Source organism: Mchenga conophoros, linkage group LG10 (genome assembly GCF_057382185.1).
Source record: "Mchenga conophoros isolate Kocher_MC1m ecotype Shallow Benthic linkage group LG10, M_conophoros_male_GT1.1, whole genome shotgun sequence".
Taxonomy (NCBI): Eukaryota; Metazoa; Chordata; class Actinopteri; order Cichliformes; family Cichlidae; genus Mchenga; species Mchenga conophoros.
In genome coordinates, this window is record NC_140535.1 from 11327894 (window position 1) to 11350597 (window position 22704).

The 22704-nt window shown below is 41.9% G+C and overlaps 1 protein-coding gene across 2 annotated transcripts in view; it reads right to left on the reverse strand.

Annotated features, from left to right (window-relative positions):
* Window positions 1-15554, reverse strand: part of gabrb4 (gamma-aminobutyric acid type A receptor subunit beta4) — a 53789-nt gene extending 38235 nt beyond the window's left edge. For both annotated transcript variants that reach the window (XM_085288542.1, XM_085288541.1), the window contains exons 1-2: window positions 14034-15554; window positions 11954-12048 (exon numbers count right to left, since the gene is read on the reverse strand). In XM_085288542.1, the coding sequence (XP_085144668.1) occupies window positions 11954-12048; window positions 14034-14113 (175 nt within the window). In that variant the 5' untranslated portion in view covers window positions 14114-15554. The remainder of the gene's footprint in view (window positions 1-11953; window positions 12049-14033) is intronic.
* Window positions 15555-22704: the final 7150 nt, after the last annotated feature.

Genomic DNA, 22704 nt, shown 5'->3' on the forward strand with positions numbered 1-22704 from the left:
GGAAGAATGACATCTTTACAGCATTTGTGATATGTCACCTGTCATGGTGTGTTAATGGTGGAAGCTGAGATCATAAAACCCATTCCTGTGATGATGACAGCTTGATTTGAAATGTGTCCTCCAGAAGGACGAATGTGTGAATGAGCTGAGCTTGGCCCTCTTATCGTCTCCAACTGACTGGACGTTTGTTTGTTTTTCCATTTGTTAGCTTGTTCACACTGATAGCAAGACAGGGAATTGTTTTCGCCAGAATGAAACTGTCAGATCACCATGCCCTTTTTCCTGACTGAAAGTACAAACCATTCTTAGCACAGTGCATGACCTCTGCTAGGTCTCTTACTGGAACATATGGTGATCTGTCGAGTATTATTGATAAGTATTCTTTTCACAAAAGGTTAATGAACAAAGAGACAAAATGGCTGTGTAAGTAGGAGGGGGATAAATGAAGGATCCGTCTGCAGAAACAGCAACTTTGTTACAACTGTAAAAATGCCGTAACACCTATAGGTGGCGGTATCATTACCAAAATGTATCTCTCTATATTATTTCCATTGTTTAAATTCTGATTAAACGAGGAGGATAAGCTTCTCCTGAGAGCTGGAATACAGTATTTGAGTCACAGTGGTCAAAATTGTAAATTTCATGTTTTTTTTAGAGTCACACTGTGGTTGCATACTGCAATGAAAAAACAAAATTGCAAATTTCAAACTATCTTTAAATGCATCACTTAAAAATTACAGTGGATGAAGAGCTTTGGTGGACAGTCTCAAACCATGCTGCCTTTGCTGTCTGGGCTCAAACTATGTTGAGATTATGGTGGGGTAATGTGGCCCAAAATGCATCCATCCATCAAAGATTGTTGCTATTTTAAGTGTTCTAGTTTGTTTTTACATTTTTTGCTTATACGACTTATAAAAAAGGGTAAAGCTTCTGTGCAGGGGAAGTACCAAAACCAATGCTCACTACAATACTCTGAAAATGTACATGTTTTTTTAGTACTGTAGGCAATCCAGACATGTAAGAAAAATAATGCACATGAGCAAAAACACTATGCACTGCACAGCACATATTACACATGGAAAATAGCGACTAGCGTACTTCGATCTAGACTTTTAAAAAAAGGCCAAAAGGGGTTATAACTGATATGCAAAAGGCTATATGCAAATGATGCCATCATGCTTTTCACATCTTTGAATTTAGAAAAACATCTAAGAGATGAAATCCAGACCTGTTAAAGTAATTCAAAGTAAATTAATTTCAATTCAGCCACATCATCCAAACTATGAAATATCCTTATGTTATTCTGAAATACACACTTTTCGACTGGTATTGGTACGAACTACTAAGTTTCTGGTACAGCTACATCCCCATACCATGGGACAAAAAAATCAACATTGCAGTACATTGTCTTGTGATACAATAATTAATACCCAGGAACCAAATATCAGGACAGACTCCCCCAAGTTAGCCTAACCAGAGTCTCTATTCATGACTATTGTAGAGCCTTCAGTATTATTGTGGGGTCGTAAAATATAAAGCACATTGAGGCGACTGTTGTTGTGACTTGGCCACTATGGATAATCTGATATCGCCGTGTTGGTGTTGTTCCCACATCATCATGAAAATGTTGTTCCAGGTTCAACATTGCAAGTGACCAATCACATTCTTGTGGCGTTATTCTTTTGCGCACCAAGCCATTCGTGCATTTATGAAATTCCAATGTTGCAAAGAAAATATCAAATCGACTTACCGTTTATTAAAGGGTTACGGTTAGGGTCAGGGTTAGGGTCAGGGTCCGTTGATCGGCGGACAGAGGCGGTTTCTCGCAGCTTAAGTACAGTTTTTTGTTTTACGGCGGTTTTTCCCGAAGTCGCAAAAGTATGACGTCACAACATTCTGATTGGTCACTTGCAATGTTGAACCTGGAACAACATTTTCATGATGATGTGGGAACAACACCAACTAGAGCTGGGCGATAGAACGATAACGATATGTATCGCGATATAACTTTTACTCGATAGAGAAATTAAGCTATCGCGATAGACCTCGCCGCTCTTGTCCTCTTAAAAAAAAAAAAAAAAAAAAAAAAGGTCAGCCAATCCAAATTAAGTAACGCAGAGCCGAACCAATCACAGCCGCAGCGTCACGTCGCGTGACTTGTTACGTACAGCACAAGTGCCAAGCCGCACGTGTGTTTGTTTGGGAAGCAGCCAGCGGGTAATGGAGCCAGCGCGTAATGGAGGAAATGAGTGTGCCGACTAGAAAAATCAACCGAGCGTGACCGAAGAGAAAACAGATGATGGTTCCAATGCCGGAGAGATTGTCGAACGGAAGAGCCATAGAAGTTCCGTAGTGTGAAGGTATTTCGGCTATTTCAAGTCTGACAAAAAACAGAGTAGCGTGCACTGTAAATGTGCCGAAAGCAAGTCTGGAAATACAATAAACTGGTGCATGCGTCACACTGTGCGCCACGTTATTGTTTCGGTGAAATGAATTTCTACAATACTGTTACTGTTAATTCTACTCTCTGCAGTGTTTAAATGCTTACATATACACACAGTTACTGTCCGTCCACACATACGACTCGGTTCTGCTTCTATGCCCCAGCTTTGTTTACTTTTTCCCACCGAGGCTTCTAGACTTCTGATTGGCCAACATTTCTGCACGGTTAGGAATCTAGCCCCACCTGCTGCTTTGGCATGTTTATAGCAGCGTTTTCCTTCATTTCTCCCTTTATGTGTGGACGGGATTATTTTTTAAAACGAAAACGGAAAATCTCCGTTTTCAAAAGTACCCGTGTACGTGTGGACGTAGCCTGACTGGAAGCGCTAATTCGTCATTCGGCTTTTGTCAGACTAAAGTAACTGTTAAAACTGTTTGAAAAGCTCAGCTATACAACAAGGAGAGATTGAGAATTTCCTTTTAGTTCTCAGTTTATTTGATATTGACAAAAGTTAGTCAGTTTTGTCTGTTCTTCTGTAAAACAAACTAAGATTTATTTTTAGAATTAATATTTTGTTTCTAAGTGGAATTGACAATTTAGTCTGTTTCGTTTTTTCTATTTTGAAACTTAAACGCTTTAGTGGCTGCCTTTTGTGTAGTTTGCAATATTTGCCTTTATTTATCTGAAAAAGTCTCATGTTCCTTAAGTACATCTACCCTGTTGAACTTATTATGGGAAATAAATATTTAAATCAAAACATGCTGCTGATTATTTCACATTTTACTTGTGAGCAACGGCACATTTAAATCTTACAAATATAGTTATTTGGCTTATATCGTGATAGATATCGTTATCGCCTGAAATGAAAAAAACATATCGTGATATGAAAAAATCTCATATCGCCCAGCTCTAATTTCCACTGGAAATGCCTTTTGGTTAAACTGTCAGCAAGGAATTTCCATTTGCACTGTTAATTTTTTATATTATATAACTTTAATGCACATAAAAAAACAACTGCTTGTGAAAAGTGAAAATACATTGATGTTTTTTTTTCCACTAATAAAATTGTGGAGTTGTAAAGTATTTTGTCTAGTGTCAATTATATCGTCAGTTATATCGTTATCGCAAATTTTCAAATGTATATCGTGATAAATATTTTTGGTCATATCGCCCTGCTCTAACACCAACACGACGATATCAGATCGTGCTGGCCACTATATACACTGAATCAAACTGAATTGAAATGTACTCCTTGTTGAGTCCTTTGTTTTGTTTTTATTTTTTAGATAAATCAGGGCAAAGTAAATGATGTTAAATAACTTGCAATAAAGAAAGAAAAAAAAATCACAGTATATAAAATGGTGGCAGGAAAATCGGGCAGGTAATAATACTGTCACATTTTTAAACTGCATGATAAGCATATACACAGACAGACACACTTTCCTTGTATCACAATATTGTCACCAACATGATAGCACGGTATCATGACTTGCTTAAAAAATGTTTTCTTGCTGTTGCTAGAAAATACAGTCACTACAAGGTACCACCAAACAGTATTATAAACTTATTATGTGACTGATTATGAGGTCTGTTAAGAAACAGTTTGGGTAATTCACATACTACTTTTTTTTTAGGGACTATCACTTTTATGAAAACCTACATAATAAATGATGAAGTCATTGTGTAACACGTTAAAGCCATGTGTCAGAGAAGCCGTGATTCAAAGTGTGGCCTGTGGTGCATGACTACCAAGGTTGGCTGTGTTATCCAAGATAAGCAGCATTTGTAGTCAAGTTTTATTGAAGTGTCGGACAACTTGACTGAGAAAAAAATGATTTAATGCGGAGACATGCAATTTCTCGAGCACACTTGAGTGTCTTTGTGTGCATGCATGCAAGGCTACGTAAATGAGAGAAGGGTGAGATAAAAGGGTGAGCCGGAAGAAGAAAGGCAGAGGAGATGAACAAACCATGGTTTTCAAACTGCAGATAAACTGAATTTCTGTAACTTCTTTGATTTATCACCTGTTTATCGGCATACAATGTTGCAACATACAACAGGCTATACTGGCGAAGGGTCAGGCTAATGTTGGGATAAACTGTATAATAAATTGTAGCAGCTGTAAACAGTCTTCTTTCTTTCATAAAGGTGGAGTGGGTACACTATCTGGAACACTTTTTAAATCTGGCTTCTTGAATATCTCCTCATGGTCTCCTATCCATTCTGTGAGGCATTGGTATCTTTTTTTAAAAAGCAACCATTCGAATGGCTAAAATTGTGTATGCGTAAAGGCAGGAATGCGCATTCTTTTCGTCAGTTTTATAAAGCCATGCATACACATGACCCTCTTTTATAAATCTCAGCTGTTGAGTAATTGTACGCACAAGCAGAAGCCTGATTGATTTAGCCATAAGGGGATGCAGACACTCCCTTAATTAATCATTTACATATAAAATCAACAAGGAAGATGTGCAATTTTGCAGAATTTGTAACAGCGACAAATTAGACAAAGAAATGAAATCACAAACAGGAAAAAGGTGTATACTGGATCTTTAATGAAAGTAATATGCCAGACTGATCTATATAGCGCCTGCCTGTCAGCAACAGGGGGCGATCTAGCTCATGCACTGAATAGCGGAAAGGCGTTGTGGGGGCAAGGAATCATTGTGAGTGCGAGGGGCAAAAAACTGGAATGTATTAACATGCTGAGCATCGCAATGAAATCACAGAAGGAAAGATAATGTTTGTGAGAATAAAATTTCTACAAGATGAGCTAAAATCAGGCAGTAATGAAAAGCTGCATTCATTTTGCTGTAAAGAAACCTCAGAGAGTTCAAAGCCCTGAAGATGGATGCAGACGTTTCTCAGTTTCGGCTTGACAGAAAGCTTTACAGCCCCTGCACTAGCTGTTTGCTAATTCTCTACCTAGCTAAAGTTAGTTACATTACTTGGCATTCATTTGCTTTGGTCAAACTTGTCTTTTAAAATTTGAGTCTTAGCTTACAAAGAAAGCTGTTGAGTTGTTTTCTAAAAGAAAATCTTAGATGCAGAGAAAAAACTAGGGCTTCAGTCACATGGGCCTAAAGACCAGTCTGTGATAATCTGGCAACCACTGGTGGGTAGGGAAGAAGGTGTGTTCCCAAGTTGGTTGGCAAGTGGCTGATGGCAATTGCTGTAAAATTGATTTCTAAAGCTCCCATCATGAATACCTAGAAATTGGTTGGTGGCCCCCTGTCAATCATGGGTCATTAGGAAAAAAATGTTGACTGCTGAGTGCTTGGTAGAGGTTACCAGTAGTAGTGAAGTGATATCAGTCACAAAGTGGTATATAGTGCATCACAGAAAACAGAGATCTAATTGCTTTGGTCACTAGCAGATTGCCACGGTTGCCTGCAGTTTGTAAGGAAGTCCTCACTTGTCTGCAAACTCTCAAGGCAGTAGTGAAACTAACTGTGAAATGTGAAAACCGGAAACAGAGAAATGTTTTGTCTGCAATAGTAAGGCAGACATCTCACACAAGTCTAGTAGGGACCAAAGCAATTACAGAGACATTTTTGATGTGGAACCCTTGTGACTGGTGGTTGCCAGAAAGTCATCAACCATTCTCTAGGTCTTTTTGACTGGACCTTGAACATGTCATTGATAAGACTTCCATCCAAAACAGACCAAACCATCAGGATTTCATAGCAATCGGCATACACATTAGAGCAATTCTTCACAATAAAATCATGTTGTCTAAAAGGACAACTAAAGAGAAGAAGTTCTGGAGATCAAAATGTGTACATGAAAAGGCTGCAATAAGGAAGTGGTCTATTGCTGTCTTAACATTGTTGCAGCCAGCAGAAAGTGATTGGAGGATTCAATGGTCTTCTGCTTGACAGGTAGCTCTGCTCGCTAACTCGCTACCTAGTTTGCTAATTCAGTCAACTGGGTGATATATTCAATACATTCAAAATGGTAACCAGCACAGGTCTCAGTATAGATGATGATAACCAAAATTAATCTTCATCACTGTGACCTTTTAAGTCTAATGTCTGACAACAGTCATGGTACCAGATACATTGTTGTCGGACTGGTGCTGCCACCGCTGGCAAAATGTGAGAGATGTCGAGCAGAGAGTGCAGAGAGAGTCTGGCACCTCCCGGGCTCTTTCAGATAGAAATTTGACACTTGTCATTAGATGCAAGAGAGGTGTAACCATTCTGGACCATATTTGCATCCATATTGCACCCACAAGATTTTTGCATAGTACATTATGCACAGTATAAATTGAATGTTCTCATACTCAGATATTTTACACACCATAGCATGAATGTCTGTTCTTAGACATGCTGACCTTTGTTTTTAAAATGATGTCTACAGCTTATGATAATAATCTAGCAGGTATACTGAATGTAAAGCAATGAGTTCTGTAAGTTCTCTGGGCCCTATTTATACTTCATTTCTTTGTGAACCTGGTAGTATTGTGGGGTCAACTGCAGGAAAAAACAATCTCAAAACTCGCCAGAGTACTTTACCATGTGCAAAAATACCTTGCGCCCAACAAGTATCTTGAGACCAGTGGTCTTCTTGATAGCTGCAATTTTCTACAATGAACCTTTACCAGTTACAAGTCCACTGTGATTATTTACTAGGTACCTGATCTATTGCCTTTTTTCAGGCATGACACAGACTCTTTGGCTCTTCAGCACCTGCCCCAGGTTTCCAAGGGGCTTTGCCATTGTAACCTATATAATCTAAATGCTGTCAAGGTGCAGAGGCGCATGAGGAATACCTTGCAGCAGAGCTTCCCGTGTTCACTGAAAAATGGGGCTTACTGTCAAAAACACTTGGTCAAGAGCAGCCGACCATGTGCCATGGAGAGTCAACTGTCTGTTTTCCCCAGCAGGTGATCTTACTGATGAGTTACTTCACTCCACTGGCTCAGAGTTCCAGTCTGCGAGATTACTCTTTGATTCGCTTGATAACATGCGGCCAATTTCAAGAGTGTTGGCATTCTGTAGCATACGATTGGCATGTGTTGAGTGGTTGCACCCGAACAAAACCTGCAATGATAAAATATTGCTAGCTTAAGGAAGCATATCTGTCTACAGAATGCTTTGCCAGTGAGGCTGCTTTGGAGCCATTTTGGTTCTCCTTCTTGTGTAGATTTTGATGTTACAAGCTACTCTGAAAGAGTGAAAACATAGACGCTAGATGCACTGTTACCTGAGAAAGACTTAAGACTCTCAAAGATCAACTGATCACTCATACTAGACAAAGAAATTAGTATCTGTATATTAAGATGAAGTCTGGTGCTGCAGTTAAAAAAAAATGCAAATCATTTTAGGTAATTGTAACAATTGCAAGTCTTCAACAAGCTTAACCGGCTTATGGATTTGAAAAATAAATGCATGTGCATCCACAGCCCCTGCTCCTCTCGACAGAGTACTAAATCATTTATCAGATTTGTCAAATGGGATGGTTGTGGAACAGTAGACGAGTGTAAATGTTACATATTCTGGATCTGATTCTTGTACCTGTGGTTAAATATGAAAGTGGAAAAAATATTCAATTTCCAATATTTCTTTATTTCATTATGAATAGAAGAAAATATTTCTTTTAAACCCCCTCATTCTTATGATAACATACATCTCTTTCAAATGTAATAACCCAAAACATATATAGTCAACCAAAGCCCTCCATGACTATTTCTAGTATTTTTGCACTTACCTTGAATTTCCCAACAAATATTTCTATGAAATCAAAGACAGGGACTAGCCCAACAGAAGGTGCATCATCATCACTGAATCATGATAAAGACCAACCAGTTTTAGAAGATATCATTAAACACATGACCAACACCACTGTGCTCCAATAACTAATAAAGCTTTACTGCTTCAGTGGTTGCTCTTACTCCCTACAATGTCTGTGAACTTTTAAAATGTATAGTCTCATTAGTGTGTCCTATTTTCCATTTAGTATGTGTTCAAGCTTTGATTCTCTTTGCAGATTTACTAGTATCCCCAAATTGGGCATATTCCCAAAATCCACTATTTTCCGATTAATTGTAAGACACTGTCATACATCACTGTGAGTCATCTGCCTTACATGAACAACACACCTAAACAAGTCCACACAACACTTTTCAGTATGCTGGAAAGTTCTCATGGAATGAGCACATTTTAAGAAAAGCATTTGAATGCACCATTTGCTGCTTAGTTCAAGCTAGTTAGAATCATTTAATGTCATTAAAACTATGTTTCATCCTTATTTCGTTATAATTCAACATTAAGTGGGAAAAGATAGACCTCATCAGTATCAATGCAGCAAACAAGCAAGTACTGGTGGCAGACGCTGTGAAATGCAGCTGAGCAGCGACACGATCAACCAACCGTCCATTTTTTGGTAACTTGTGAGTGTTTTGTTTTTTTAATACAAGACACAGATTTCCGTACAATCAGGTCCTGGATTGAGTAGCAGCAATTGCATTGGTATGAAAACACAACTGATTCAAAAAGAGCAAATGTGTTTAAAAAAATATTGCTGTGCTTAAAAAATGATTCTTTCTTTACCAGGTCTGCAATGCGCTGGCTGAATTTAAATCAATGTAATGCATCATTCAGAATTGCGATCGAAAAATCAGCACTGTTACCATGGGCGGTTTGTTAGGCGGTTACAACCGAGGACTACAATCCAAAGAGAAGACACGCACACCCTTTTTGCAAGAGATCACTAATCAAACTGTTTTTTCTGCAAAATTGAAAAACAGTAATAGTAATTCAACCAATATCATGATAGTATAGAAGTAATTTGGGACTGTTGAGCTATTATCTTTAATTCCAGTCGGTTCACAGATCAATGGAATGTTCAAATGGAATGACTGCAGAGTGGACTTTCCATTTAAATAAACGATCTGAATAATATCACGCATCATCGTCCTATTTCTGACCACTCAGTGCACAAGCTTTTTCCACCAACATACACCTCTGGGCTGATCTTTACTTCTAATATGGGTGTTGGCCAGGCCGATAGCAATCACACTCACTGTCCTGCATTGTGCCAAATTAAAATCCTCCTTCTTGAATCTCCAGTGCTGAAGGTCATCAGCAGCAGTAGCACAGCAGAAGCAGCTGAGTGATGTTGGAAATATCAAGACATGATGGACTACAGCTCTCTGGCCCGAGGGTAAAGCACAGCTACTCCCTGCCTGGGATACTCACTCCTTAAAACTTGCTCTACTTACTCCAACACATTCGCAGCTTGCTACAGAATAGCAGCCTGTGACTAACAAATCTTTAGGCAATCAATATCAATATAGATATTTAATATCATTCAATGTCGAACCAGAAATCAAGGCAATTACTTGAATTGATGGTAATATAGAGATAAAAGAGGATGCTGCAGTGTTAATCCATTTGTTTATTAATTTAAAACATTGCTGATTTCTCAGCTGCACAAAAATGAAATCATTCACATAACACAAAACGCTGCCTATATCTTCTTAACATTGAACATTTCGGAACAGAAACCTTTATTTTTATTCAAAATCTATGCACAAAATTCCTGATTATATTCTGATATTTAATACATACTTTGGTAATTCACCCACAAGAGATATGCGATGGGAATTATGGCATTGTGTTTTTATATATTATGTAAGTCATTATGGCGAAGTAAAGTGATTGTTGCTTGCTTGCCAATTCGACATGCCGAATCCAGCTTTTTTTGTCTTTTCTGACCTTTAACAACAGCAAAAACGCTACACAGATTCAACAGTTCTTGGTCACATTTAATTCTTTTGTCTGCTTTGAATGGCGGAACTGGTGAGCTACAAAACTGTTGCTGGTGAGCGGGACAATAAGGATGAGTTCAGACCCGAAACACTCTTCAAATTGCTGCCAACTGTCATGAACGCACAAATTAAAACGCCAGAGAGAAAACACAATAGACTTGGCATTTGCAAGCACCAGCTACACAGCTATGGCGCTACATAAATGGGACCGAGGAATGTGTGAATCTGTTGCAGAAACATTGACTTTGAAACATTTGTTTGTATTTGAGTGATATTTAATATTGTCAAACGGGGCTGGGTCTTGCTGGGTGATAATATCCCAACTGAAATTGGCTGCAAAACTAAAATGAAATGTGCAATGTCCAAAACTACTGCTAGGCATAACGAGCTTGTTTCAACAGTCGGAAGCAAAGTGAAAATGGCATTTCGTTGCTGCTTTGTCTTATTTCCTTTCACTGAGTCTTTGAAACAACTCTGGAATGGCAGCACTCCAAAACACAGAACAAAGACCTAACCTCAACTATAACATAGCATATTTAAAAAAAAAAAAAAAATTCTTTTCTTTTCTTTTCTTTTTTTGTTTGTTTGTTTGTTTGTTTGGGTTTTTTTGTTTTGTTACAATAGCTAACATCAGCCTAACGCATCTTGGCACATAAGCCTTCATCAGAGCAGCCAACCAGACGAAGGTTATATGAGGAGGCACACCTGCTATATGTTTTTCACTGCTTGCTCTCATTCTCATCAAGTGTAGTGTAGTCACAGGGCTGACAAGCTGCAGCCTGCAGCATATTTTAAAAAAGGTACTGGTGAACAGTGTGCATCTATTTAATAAGCGTAATTTAGATCATGTATGTTAAAGAAAACCACTATCAGCCAAATAAGCCTCCTAAATGTATGCAAATGTATGTCTGTTTACATTTGAAATGAAATTCAATCAAATCTACAACCCTGAACATTTTTTACAGCAAAACAAAAGCAACGCTGCCACAGCTGGAAATGTTAACTTTATGTTATCTCAATAACTTAAATGTCAAAAGGAAACCAACCACTGGCTTTTCATCCTGTATATTGTAAGTACACATGATCTACTTAATTTGCAAAAGAAAAGCTTTAATTCTTATTGATTTTTTTTCCCCAAACCTTCATTTTACACAAAAGAGACCCAACGAATTACCTATTAAAGTACCAACAAATTAATATAGATTGTCCAGCTATTTTCATACTTCCGCTTTAGTTAAATAGCTTCAGTAAAACAATCACTCTACGTAGCAAACAAGAACGAGTTGTCCTCCGTGTTGTATACTTTAAAGAATCATAAAAGCAAACATTATTGTAATGAGCAAATGCATAATTTCCAGTAAAAGTTAATGGGCCAAATGTATGGCGTAATGTGCAACGCAGAGGCCATAAAACATCTCTAATCAGAAGTGCATTCAGAAAAGTATTGAAAATCAGTGCATTCAGTCTGCCAGATTTTAAAAGACATAGCGTTTGACGGCTCGTCTCCATGTATGCCCTACTTCTAGAGGAGCAGCCATCTTCGATTATGTGGATAGATGCATAGTAATGACATGGTAGCAGTCACTTCAAAGCTCATCCCCATTTCTTTTTTTTTTTTGCCACAGGCCAACTCTTCGGCAGCTCTCGGCTTAGGGATGACTCGTAGATATCATCATGACCAAACCCTGAATTGTTAAGACCCTCGACCCATAAACAGATGTAATCATGACACGTACCTCCAAAATCAGGCCTTAAACGGATGTCATATCCCTTCAGCAACTTGTCCACGGTGGTCTTGGCCACAGACATGCCGGCGCTTCCAATGGAGGAGCTGGAGGGGAGGTGAAAATCCAAGAGGCATTTTTAAGCAGCAAAAGCAGAAGTGTCCAATACTTTTATCACAAACATTACGCATCTCTGCAGCACACCTACTGAGTGATAGTAGCCTGAAAACTGTGCTGCACATACTCTATATTCCTTTTCAAATGTCACATTTGAAAAGGAAGCCCTGATAAGGTGTTAGCAAAAGGGCAGAAGGGGACTTTGGATGTTAAACAACACCTCGCTTACAAATAATCCCATCCACGCGTGCTTCCCACGTCCTTCAAAGTAAACATTATTTCACTACCAGACTCCAGATTTAATCAAAACGCAAAGAAAATAGCACTGCAAAGAATTAAATCCATGCAGATGCTTTTTTATTTTCTGTGTTACTCTGAGGTGCACCTGATAAAATGTTAAAACAATCCCATGTTTGTATCATAACTGGAAATGCTTGAAAAACGTGCTTTGCATTGTGCATTATCCCCCTCTGCCCCACCTACAGCATATTCATCAAATCGGTTGAGGGGGTGCAATGATGGTGCACCTGTCAAACGTTTTATATTGATGCCAGTCCTTCAGAAACAATGGTGTTAAGTGTAACAACGTCACAGTTTATTTGACTCGCCATCAGCTAAAAGCCCAGCGTGATTCAGTGGCGTGTGTTTTAATAAGCACGAGGTTATAGCAAAAAGCCTCCCATCGTGCCGTCAGAAGCACGGGCCTCATCAGTCTGAGCCCGGAGACAGACCACCTCTCCCAGGAGGAACTGCATAGTCCACTCTAGTCTGAGTGGCATCTATAACATTGGTGCCATGACCTGCATCACCTAGCAGAGAGCAGCTCTCCAGCTGAGGTTCCCTATTACAAGGAAGGGGCTGAATGAGTGTAGAGGGAGGGTGTGCATGCATGCGTGTGTGAGGGGGGTAAATTGCTCCCTTGGTATGGCAGGAGCACTACTGCCCACGGCTCAGTCAGGGAATCACTGTTCAATTAGCTCATAGGCAGTGCAGCTGTTCATCAAGCTGGGCAGTTGCAGGGCCGGAGGGTTTGACACCTGACAGCATCATGAGGGAATCTGCAAAAATCAAACCCTTTCATTTGCTTGGGTCAGACTATTGTAATGGAATCAGATGTCAAAAGGTGCAGCCCAGTGTTCTCAGTGAGCATTTCACTCTCATAAGGGAAGCTGCAGGTTGCTGCAGACCATGAAAAAGGAGTAGGCCACAAGGGATGAAAGCTACATCAGTTCCTCTAAGATCAAAACAACTACGGAACTGATCAGGAGACTGACACTGAGACGTTATCCATGAAGTCTTGTGCAGTAATTTGGCAATGGTGTAAACATTTAAAAGCCATGGCACATGAATTAAAAAAAAAAAATACGTTGCAACGTTAAAGGGCTACCCTGTCATCTATGTGGAGAGCAGCAGAGGATGACAACCCGCCAGGATTCCTTCTCAAAATCAGATTGAAACACGTATATAAATATACAAAAAGGAGCAAGTGGGCGACAGCAGTATGAATACGAACATTAGTTGGCGTTGAAAATTAAAAGGGTTTTGCTTGCTGGATACAGTGCTGTAGTTCACAGCTGCGGACAGCTGTTTAGAACAGCGTAATCAATCGATGATCGGCTGATTGATTGTATCGCTTAATCATCGCTCAAGCCTACAGTGCCTACTCAGGGCTGTCATTTTACACAGTCTCCCCAGACAACACACACACACACGTATATCCCCATTTTGATATCGGGAGTAGGTTACGTTTCACAATGGGCTTCTGGTTGTGCACGCGCATGTTTTTACGCTCGCGCGCGCCAAAGCGCCGTCTAATAGGGCATATATCGGCAGCAATGCCCCTAATAAGTAGGCCTGGGTACCCCGTTAATGCGATTTGCCACATCTGAGCCTTTTATTGACCGGTAATCACGTCTACGGGTGTGACAGTTCGTAATTTCTTTTCTTCTTTTTCTTCCAAGCGACATTTTCTTACCTTTGAACAAAGCATACGAAGGACAAAGCCGCCAGAGCAGAGAAAATTCCACATAATTTATCTTCTTGGCGACCCAACATCTCCACAAATCCTTCTATATAGTTCCTATAATCCAACCGGTCCAGTGGTCCTCCCGAAAATGCACAAAGTAAAAATCGGCAATCAAAAAATAATTGCCTTTTAAAAATGCCGAATAAACTAGCCTACATCTATGCATGCGATGTCTTCATTAAAATATGCTTTAGGGATGGGGGTAAAAAGAAAAAGAAAAGAAAGAAAAAATCTGGTAATTGGCCCCCGCTGCTTCTTCCCCGGCTATGGAAATCCGTGCAGGTCACAGAGCCCCTCGACCAACACCAGAAGATCAGACATCTTGCTCAAAAAACGGCATACCTAATACTTTTAAAAAGTGATGACAAGTGTTCTTCCCCCTTAAAAACAAACAAACCAAACAAACACGGGCATGAGTGACTGAGCAGCAGCCTCTTGACGATCAAATTGGTGGATGAAATTTCCCAGTCCAAATCTGCAGATGAGGCATGGTTCCAGCGATGCTCTGGCGCCAGACTATTCCACAACGTGATGTTGTTAAAAGATATTTGTTTGAGCTTGGAAACGCGCGTCGTCTGGAGGGGAGCGGTGGGTTTGTATTACAAAAAAAAGAAAGAAAAGAAAAGAAAAAAATTAAATCTTCATTCCCCCGCTTCTTTTCTTTTTTTTGTCTTCCCCCTCTGTTGTTGCTGCTGCTGATGATGATGATGTAGATCAGCGCAAAGTCACTGAGGGGAAAATGCACATTGAAAAAGCACTGGGTAATATCTGATGCAGACGTCAGAGCAAGCTATATCACTCCTCTGGTGGAGAAAAAAATTAGATGCCGAGAAATATGGATGGCCCCCCCGATACGCCAAATGCAATGTGTCACAACGTCGGATTAGCCTACATGTTAAAGACGCAAACCTATTCGAAAAGTCCACTTGCCTCCGCTGCCCGGCGTTAAATGGCGCTTGAATACGTTATTAGGGTCCGGTGGTCTTCTCCTGGAAACACCGAACCAATGACCAAAGAGATATGATGAGGGAATCTCGTCTCCTGTGTTTTCTTTCTGTTTTTTCTTTTCTTTTCTTTTTGGATCTCTGCTTTTAAAATAAAATAAAATATCCTACTAAGGGGTGAGGAGGGAGGGGGACACCTAAGGTGAATTCCTTAGCGACAGGCTGTTCATGCGCTGAATTGTCTCTCTGAAGCCCATTAGGATGCTGGAAGTGTGTGCCGGTGCGTTTCCGTGCGTTTCTTCCACTTTGCCACATTTCTGAAACACGCGCACTTACGCATGAAGGCGCTCACCCACACACAAGTCATGCATGCGGGCACACTCGCGAGCGCACCCACGGCATGGAAACACGCACGTCGAATTTATTTATTTATTTCATTCCTCTTCAGCATGTTTTCCCCCCCGTATTAGTAACATAAACACTGGGAAATTGGCAACACGCGCACACCACAATCGGAGAATCACACGAGCTTGTGTTTTATACAGAGGAAGAGGTATTCTTCAGGGATCTCTGTGCTGTCCAGTTGCTAGGCAACCCAGCCAGCACTGATGCAGTTGTGGTGATTCGAAGGCTATGCGCAAAGGCTCGTTTAAAGGAGCAGACCCGGCTCTGTCGCCGTTGTGGTGTCAGTGGGGCAAAAGCAAACAGCGACTGATGAAGCTGACCACCGAGGCATTTGTGTTACATTAAATGCATGCAAGAACGAAATGTGGTGTGACTCGGGGTTTCGCACTGTACTTTAACCGCCTCATCATCGTCATTGTCATGGCCATAAGCACTGTCACGAATAACCAGGCAACCAGTCTCTAGTTTCTTCCTTTCTTGCTTTTTTTCTCCTTTTAATGTCTTTTTCAGCACACTCAAAGCATTTGTTGCTGCTTCTGCCTCAACTCTGCTGTCCTCCATTCTAAGGAAATTTCACTTTGTCCCTCCCCCACAGGTGATGTCACAGCACTGAGCCAAAAGGGTAAGGAAGTGGCAGAGAAGGAAAATAGTTATCCCGTTTAATTATCCTATTTTAACCGATGCTTAAATGTACACAATAAAGCATGCCACTGCTGTATTTTGGCTTTAGCTTCGGAAGAGACCATTGAGCGGCCTGTCTCTGACCATCATAACCATCATCGCTATTGCATCGCTATTTATATACTGAGTAACACCAGATGCATTCAATTATATAATAAATATTCTAAAAAAGACTTTGGTAAGATCATGACTGACTGTGACCTGAAACCCAAGGGCTTGGCAATTACGACTGGCTCTCACACACACTCATACTTGTTGCATCACAGGAGCTGATAGTCAGACAAGCTTGAAAGTGTGATGGCTCCAAATCTGGTGTAAAGCATCTGATTCAGCAAACTGAGTGTTAGTTTGTTCATGATGTTGGAAACACTTGGCAGCTGAACACTAGTTTTGTTTTGTTTTTCTGCAGAATATTTCTCCTGTCATAAACCTGGATACTTGAGAAGTGATTTTGAATGGCCCTAAAAACTCATATTAACAATAATTGGACATTGTTTCTCAGGATCATTTAATGATCATGTCTGTTATTTTTTTCTTTATCAAAAAAAATGAAAGTATAACAGTGATACAATTAGAGTCACTAGTTTCCTCATTATTAGTTTACGAGTACAAGATGATTGTAGATGTTCTAATTAATGATTAATGCCTAGCTATAGCTTAAGGTTGATTTTCAACTGTACATAAAAGAAGCAAATCCTCCATTGGGAAAGTGAATCCTGTAATGTGCATTTTTGCGATGGCCAGCAGGGGGCTACTCCTCTGTTTGTGCAACTGAAGTGCCTCAATAAACACTCTCCTCATGTGTTAGTTGTCTCAGTATGTCGTTTTATAGTATATTTAATAGAATATAAAGTTCATTATTTTGAATGTGGTCCTATTTGGACTCAAAGTGATGACAAAACAGGGAATGGTTTCGAGTGAGGCTAACTTGTGATTAACTAGCGAACATTTTTAGTTGGGTCCATCTCTCACATGTGATATCTGGTTTCAAAAGAAGCGAGACGTTCAACGCTAAAATGTTCAAGTTTTTTCTTTGAAGACAAACTAGCTCAATGTATTCTCATTTTTAATTGGTCTGCTCATGTCTACGTGCCAAGGCAACAGGAATTGTAGGTTTGATAAGTGCTACTTGTCCACATGTGTTTCATTTGAAGGCAGTTCAGCTCTCATAGGATACGTTTTTGAGCCACAGTGGAGCAGTGGCAGTATATAATGGAGCGTAATATGGAGTTGAAACCTGTCTGACAGCAAGCTAGATGAATACTTCCAGTGTCTGGGCATGCACAGTCTGCTCTACATTATAGACAGTTTTTCTCTCCCATCCACAGCATTCCCTGATTAATGCGATTAACTCTCATTGGCATCTATGACAAGGAGACCCAAGTCCCTGAGATGTGCATGTTCCATGCACTTTTTTTTTTTTGCGCCATTCATATGTTGCATAACACGTGTGAGTTACTGGGTCACCCTTGCTCCTCAGATATAAATAGTATCACATGGTTAATGCATTGGTGCCTTCCAGTCACTCGCTTTTCCTCTTGCTGTTGATAGGCATCAGTCAAACGCCCCAATCGACTCTTAGTAACACATGATGCTGTATGTTTAACTCAAGTGTTTAGACAACATGCTTTATCCTTTCTTCATACAACTTCACCATCAGTCTGGGACATGAGTGGATAGGTGTGTTTTCAATGGTGGTGGGGGGGAGGGAACTTAATGAGAGTTCATTTAACATTAATTTGTTGTGGGATTTTTTACACTCCCTCTGATTAGAGAACACAATCAAGGCTTCTCGCGAAGGGGTTTAATTTACAGCAATGAAGTCCTTAACTGTGAGGTGAAACAAAAGCTTTAGCTCATGTTTGTTCATTCTCACTGTAAGAGGGATCCCTGTGACTAGTTTAAGGACAGAAGCTTGATGACCTGAAGAGGCTGAATATTTGGAAAGATAGCAATGTTGGTCTGAAACTGGAAACCAGGCTTTACAATATTCTCATAAATACGTGTCAAAAGTATTTGCTCATATGCCTTCAAATTCAAATTCTTAGCATTTACTATGATGTTGACCCACCCTTTGCAGCTCTTCAGCTCTCCTGGGAAAGCTTTCTACAAGGTTTGGGAGTGTGTTTCTGGGAATTTTTGACCATTCTTCTAGACGCACATTTGTGAGGTCAGACATTGATGTTGGATGAGAAGGCCAGGCTCGCAGTCTCTGTTCTAATTCATCCCAAAGGTCTTCTATCCGTTTGAGGTCAGGACTCTGTGCATGCCCAGCCCCTGAAATACAAACCACACCATAATCCACCATCCACAAACTTTACTCCTGGCACAGTCAGACAAGTATCATTTCCCTGGCAACCATCAGACCTAGACTTGTCCATTGGATTGCCACACAGAGAAGCGTGATTCGTCACTCCAGAAAACTCGTCTCCACCGCTCTAGAGTCCAGTGGCGGAGTGCTTTACAACACCATTGTGCTTGGTGATATTGGGCTTGAATGGAGCTCCTTGGTCATTGAAACCCATTCCAATGAAGCTCTCTACACACTGTTTTTGAGCTAATCTGAAGGCCAAATGAAATGTGGAGGTGTGCACCAATTCACTTTGCAGAAAGCTGCTAACCTCTACACACTATGCACCTCAGCATCCGCTGACCTTGCTCTGTGAGTTTACATGATGAATCTCTTCATGGCTTAGCTGTTCCCAGTTGCTTCCACTTTGTTAAGTGGCATCCTATCACTTATTGATTGATATCCAAGATGGCGCCGCGTATGGATGCCCTGGTGCTTCAGTGCGTTACTTCTGTTTTGTTTTTGTGCATAACTTCTGTGTCTGGGCACTCCTCTGGATATTCTTACACCAGAGAAGAGCTTCTTAACTGCAGGACTACAACACCTGTGGATTTACTTCCAATATTTGTCGCATCTGCGGCAGATTTACTGCAGACTCTGATCAGGAAAGTGAGACGCCGAAAGAGAGGTAAGCGAGCCGGCGCACTCGTGCGTCTGAGGAGACGTGGACTGCGAACTGCTCTTCCTGGGATCTTCCTTTCCAATGTTCGCTCACTCAGGAATAAAATAGATGAGCTGGCCCTGATGAGAAGCATGAACAGAGACTTTGCCTCCTCCTGTGTCTTATGTTTTACGGAGTCGTGGCTCTGTGAGGACATCCCGGACAGCGCGCTCAAGCTGGAGGGCTTTCATCTGCTGCGCGCGGACCTCTCTGGTAAGACCAAAGGTGGAGGTGTCTGCTTCTACATTAATAGTGGCTGGTGCACAGATGTAACAGTGATTGCTCAGCACTGCTCTTCCTCTCTGGAATACCTTTTTATTCACTGCAAACCGTTTTATTCTCCGCGGGAGTTTGCTTCATTCATCCTGGCCGCTGTTTACATCCCGCCAGATGCGGATGTGCAGGCAGCTCAGTGCGCACTCGCGGAGCAGATACTGCACATGGAGCGGACATTCCCGGACTCTCTCATCATTGCTCTTGGGGACTTTAACAAAGCCAATCTGAGCCATGAGCTTCCCAAATACAAGCAGTATATTAAATGCCCGACCAGAGAGGAGACCACTAGACATTAGACCACTGTTACAGCACGATCAGCGGGGCCTATCGTGCGGTGCCCCGCGCTTCACTCGGACTTTCTGACCACGTCATGATCCACCTAATCCCCGCGTACAGACAGAGGCTGAAGCTCTCCAAACCTGTCGTGAGGACCAAAAAACTGTGGATCAACAAGGCTGTGGAGGAGCTTCGCACGTGTTTGGAGTCTACAGACTGGGACACAATGAAGGCTGCTTCTAACAGCTTGGACGAGTTTACGGACACTGTCACCTCCTATATCCACTTCTGTGAGGACAGCATTGTGCCATCACGCACCAGGGTGAGTTATAACAACGACAAACCCTGGTTTACTCCTAAACTCAAAAAGCTGTGGCTGGAAAAGAGAAAGGCGTTCAGAAGCGGAGACAGGGACTGCTACAGAGAGGCCAAGTACAGGTTCACTAAAGAAGTGGACGTTGCTAAACATCAGCACTCTGAGAAGATGCAGCAGCAGATCTCAGAGAATGACTCAACTTTTACTGCCGTTTTGATGAGTCATCAGGCAGCCTTCACACCTCCAACAGCCCCAACAATAGAGACACTTTGGACACTCATTCCCCCACCTCTCCCCCTTCCATAGAGCCATCACCACCTTCAAACACTTCACCTACAACACCCCCCTCCTCACCCCACACAAAAGAGGATTTCACACCACCTCCTCCCACCACAACTCTTCATATTCGTGAAGCAGGTGTGAGGAAGCAGTTTAAGAGTCTGAATGCTCGGAAAGCTCCCGGCCCAGACGGTGTGTCTCCTGCCACCCTCAGACACTGTGCAAACGAGCTGGCCCCAGTGTTTTCTGGCATTTTCAACTCCTCACTGCAGGCATGTCATGTGCCTGCCTGCTTCAAGTCCTCTACCATAATCCCTGTCCCCAAGAAACCTAGGATCACTGGACTAAATGACTACAGACCCGTGGCTCTGACATCTGTGGTCATGAAGTCTTTTGAGCGCCTGGTTCTCTCCTATCTCAAGACCCTCACGGCCCCCCTCCTGGACCCCCTGCAGTTTGCATACAGAGCCAACAGGTCTGTAGATGACGCCATCAACATGGCCCTACACTTCATCCTGCAGCATCTGGACTCCCCAGGAACCTACGCCAGGATCCTGTTTGTGGACTTCAGCTCTGCCTTCAACACCATCCTTCCAGACCATCTCCGAGGCAAGCTTTCCCAGATGAATGTGCCTGATCCCATCTGCCGGTGGATCACTGACTTCCTGTCGGACAGGAAGCAGCATGTGAGGCTGGGAAAGAATGTCTCGGACTCCCGAACCATCAGCACCGGCTCCCCTCAGGGCTGTGTTCTTTCTCCCCTGCTCTTCTCCCTGTATACTAACTGCTGCACCTCCACCCACCAGTCTGTCAAGCTAATCAAGTTTGCAGATGACACCACCGTTATTGGACTCATCTCGGACGGGGATGAGTCTGCCTACAGGAGGGAGGTTGAACGTCTGGTGTCTTGGTGCAGCCACAACAACCTGGTGCTGAATGCCCAGAAGACAGTGGAGATTATTGTGGACTTCAGGAAGCACACAGCCCCACTCCCCCCCATCATCCTGACTGACACCCCCATCACCTCTGTGGACTCATTCCGCTTCCTGGGTACCACCATCACCCAGGACCTGAAGTGGGAGCCCACCATCACCTCCGTCATTAAGAAAGCCCAGCAGAGGATGTACTTCCTGAGGCAGCTGAAGAAATTCAACCTGCCAACACGGACGATGATGCAATTCTACACTGCAATCATCGAGTCCATCCTCACCTCCTCCATCACCGTGTGGTACGCTGGAGCCACTATCAGGGACAAACAGAGACTGCAGCGTGTTGTGCGCTCTGCTGAGAAGGTGATTGGCTGCAGACTCCCATCTCTGCAGGACCTGTACACCTCCAGGACACTGGGGCGTGCAGCTCGGATCTCAGCTGACCCTTCTCACCCTGGACACAGACTGTTTGACCTGCTCCCCTCAGGCAGGAGGCTCCGGTCCATTCGCACCAGAACCTCTCGCCATAAGAACAGTTTCTTCCCCTCTGCTGTTGAACACATGAACAATAACCGTATGACTGTTCCCACCACTAACACATGACCCTACGCTGTGTTCACTGCATCATTTCATGTTTGGCACCGATCACCACCTGCACTCATGTATATATCTATCTATCTACTTAGCACTTTTAATTCTTATTCTCATTTTTATTTTCATGTCTATTTAAGCTTAATTTATAACAGTATTTATAACAGTATGTTTGCACTGAAGCACCGCAGCAATTTCCTAATGTTGTAAACCCGCTCAACATTTGGCAATAAAACCCTTTCTGATTCTGATTCTGATTCTGATCATGGTACCACTGTGGAATTCACTGAGCTCCTGAGAGGGATCCATTCTTTCACAAATGTTTTTAGAAGCAGTCTGCATGGCTACGTTCTTGATTTTATACACTTGGGGCCATGGAAGTGATTGGAACACCTGAATACTTTTGAATAATTTTGCCAATATAGTGCATTTATATATATGAGTGATGGGATCAAGATGAGTGCAAATAGACACACAAGTCTGACAGCAGCATTCAAAGATCCACAGGTGATTTCAGGTCTTCAAACACAAGCAGATACACACAAGCCAAACTGAGCTTTGCTGCCCTCCTGACTCATGACCTAATTAAGAATGACTTGGACAACCCTCCAAAAGGCCCCTAGAGTCAGAGCAGAGCTGAAGCATTTAGCCCATGCAAAAGCACAGCGCCAGGTGCAGCAGAGCATTTTGTTTTGGCACTGGATGTATGCACTGCATGACTTTTCTATGATTTTTCCTCTGTTCGCCATAATAAACTATGATTACACTCATAGGTCAAAGCGGCACTGCGGGAGCTCACCACCTCGCGCTCGCTGCAAACCTCTGAGAGAACCAAGGTTTAACATCAGTGTGCATCACGCCGCTCATTGACCGCAGCGATGAGATCGGAGGCTTTGAAAGCACACGGCACAC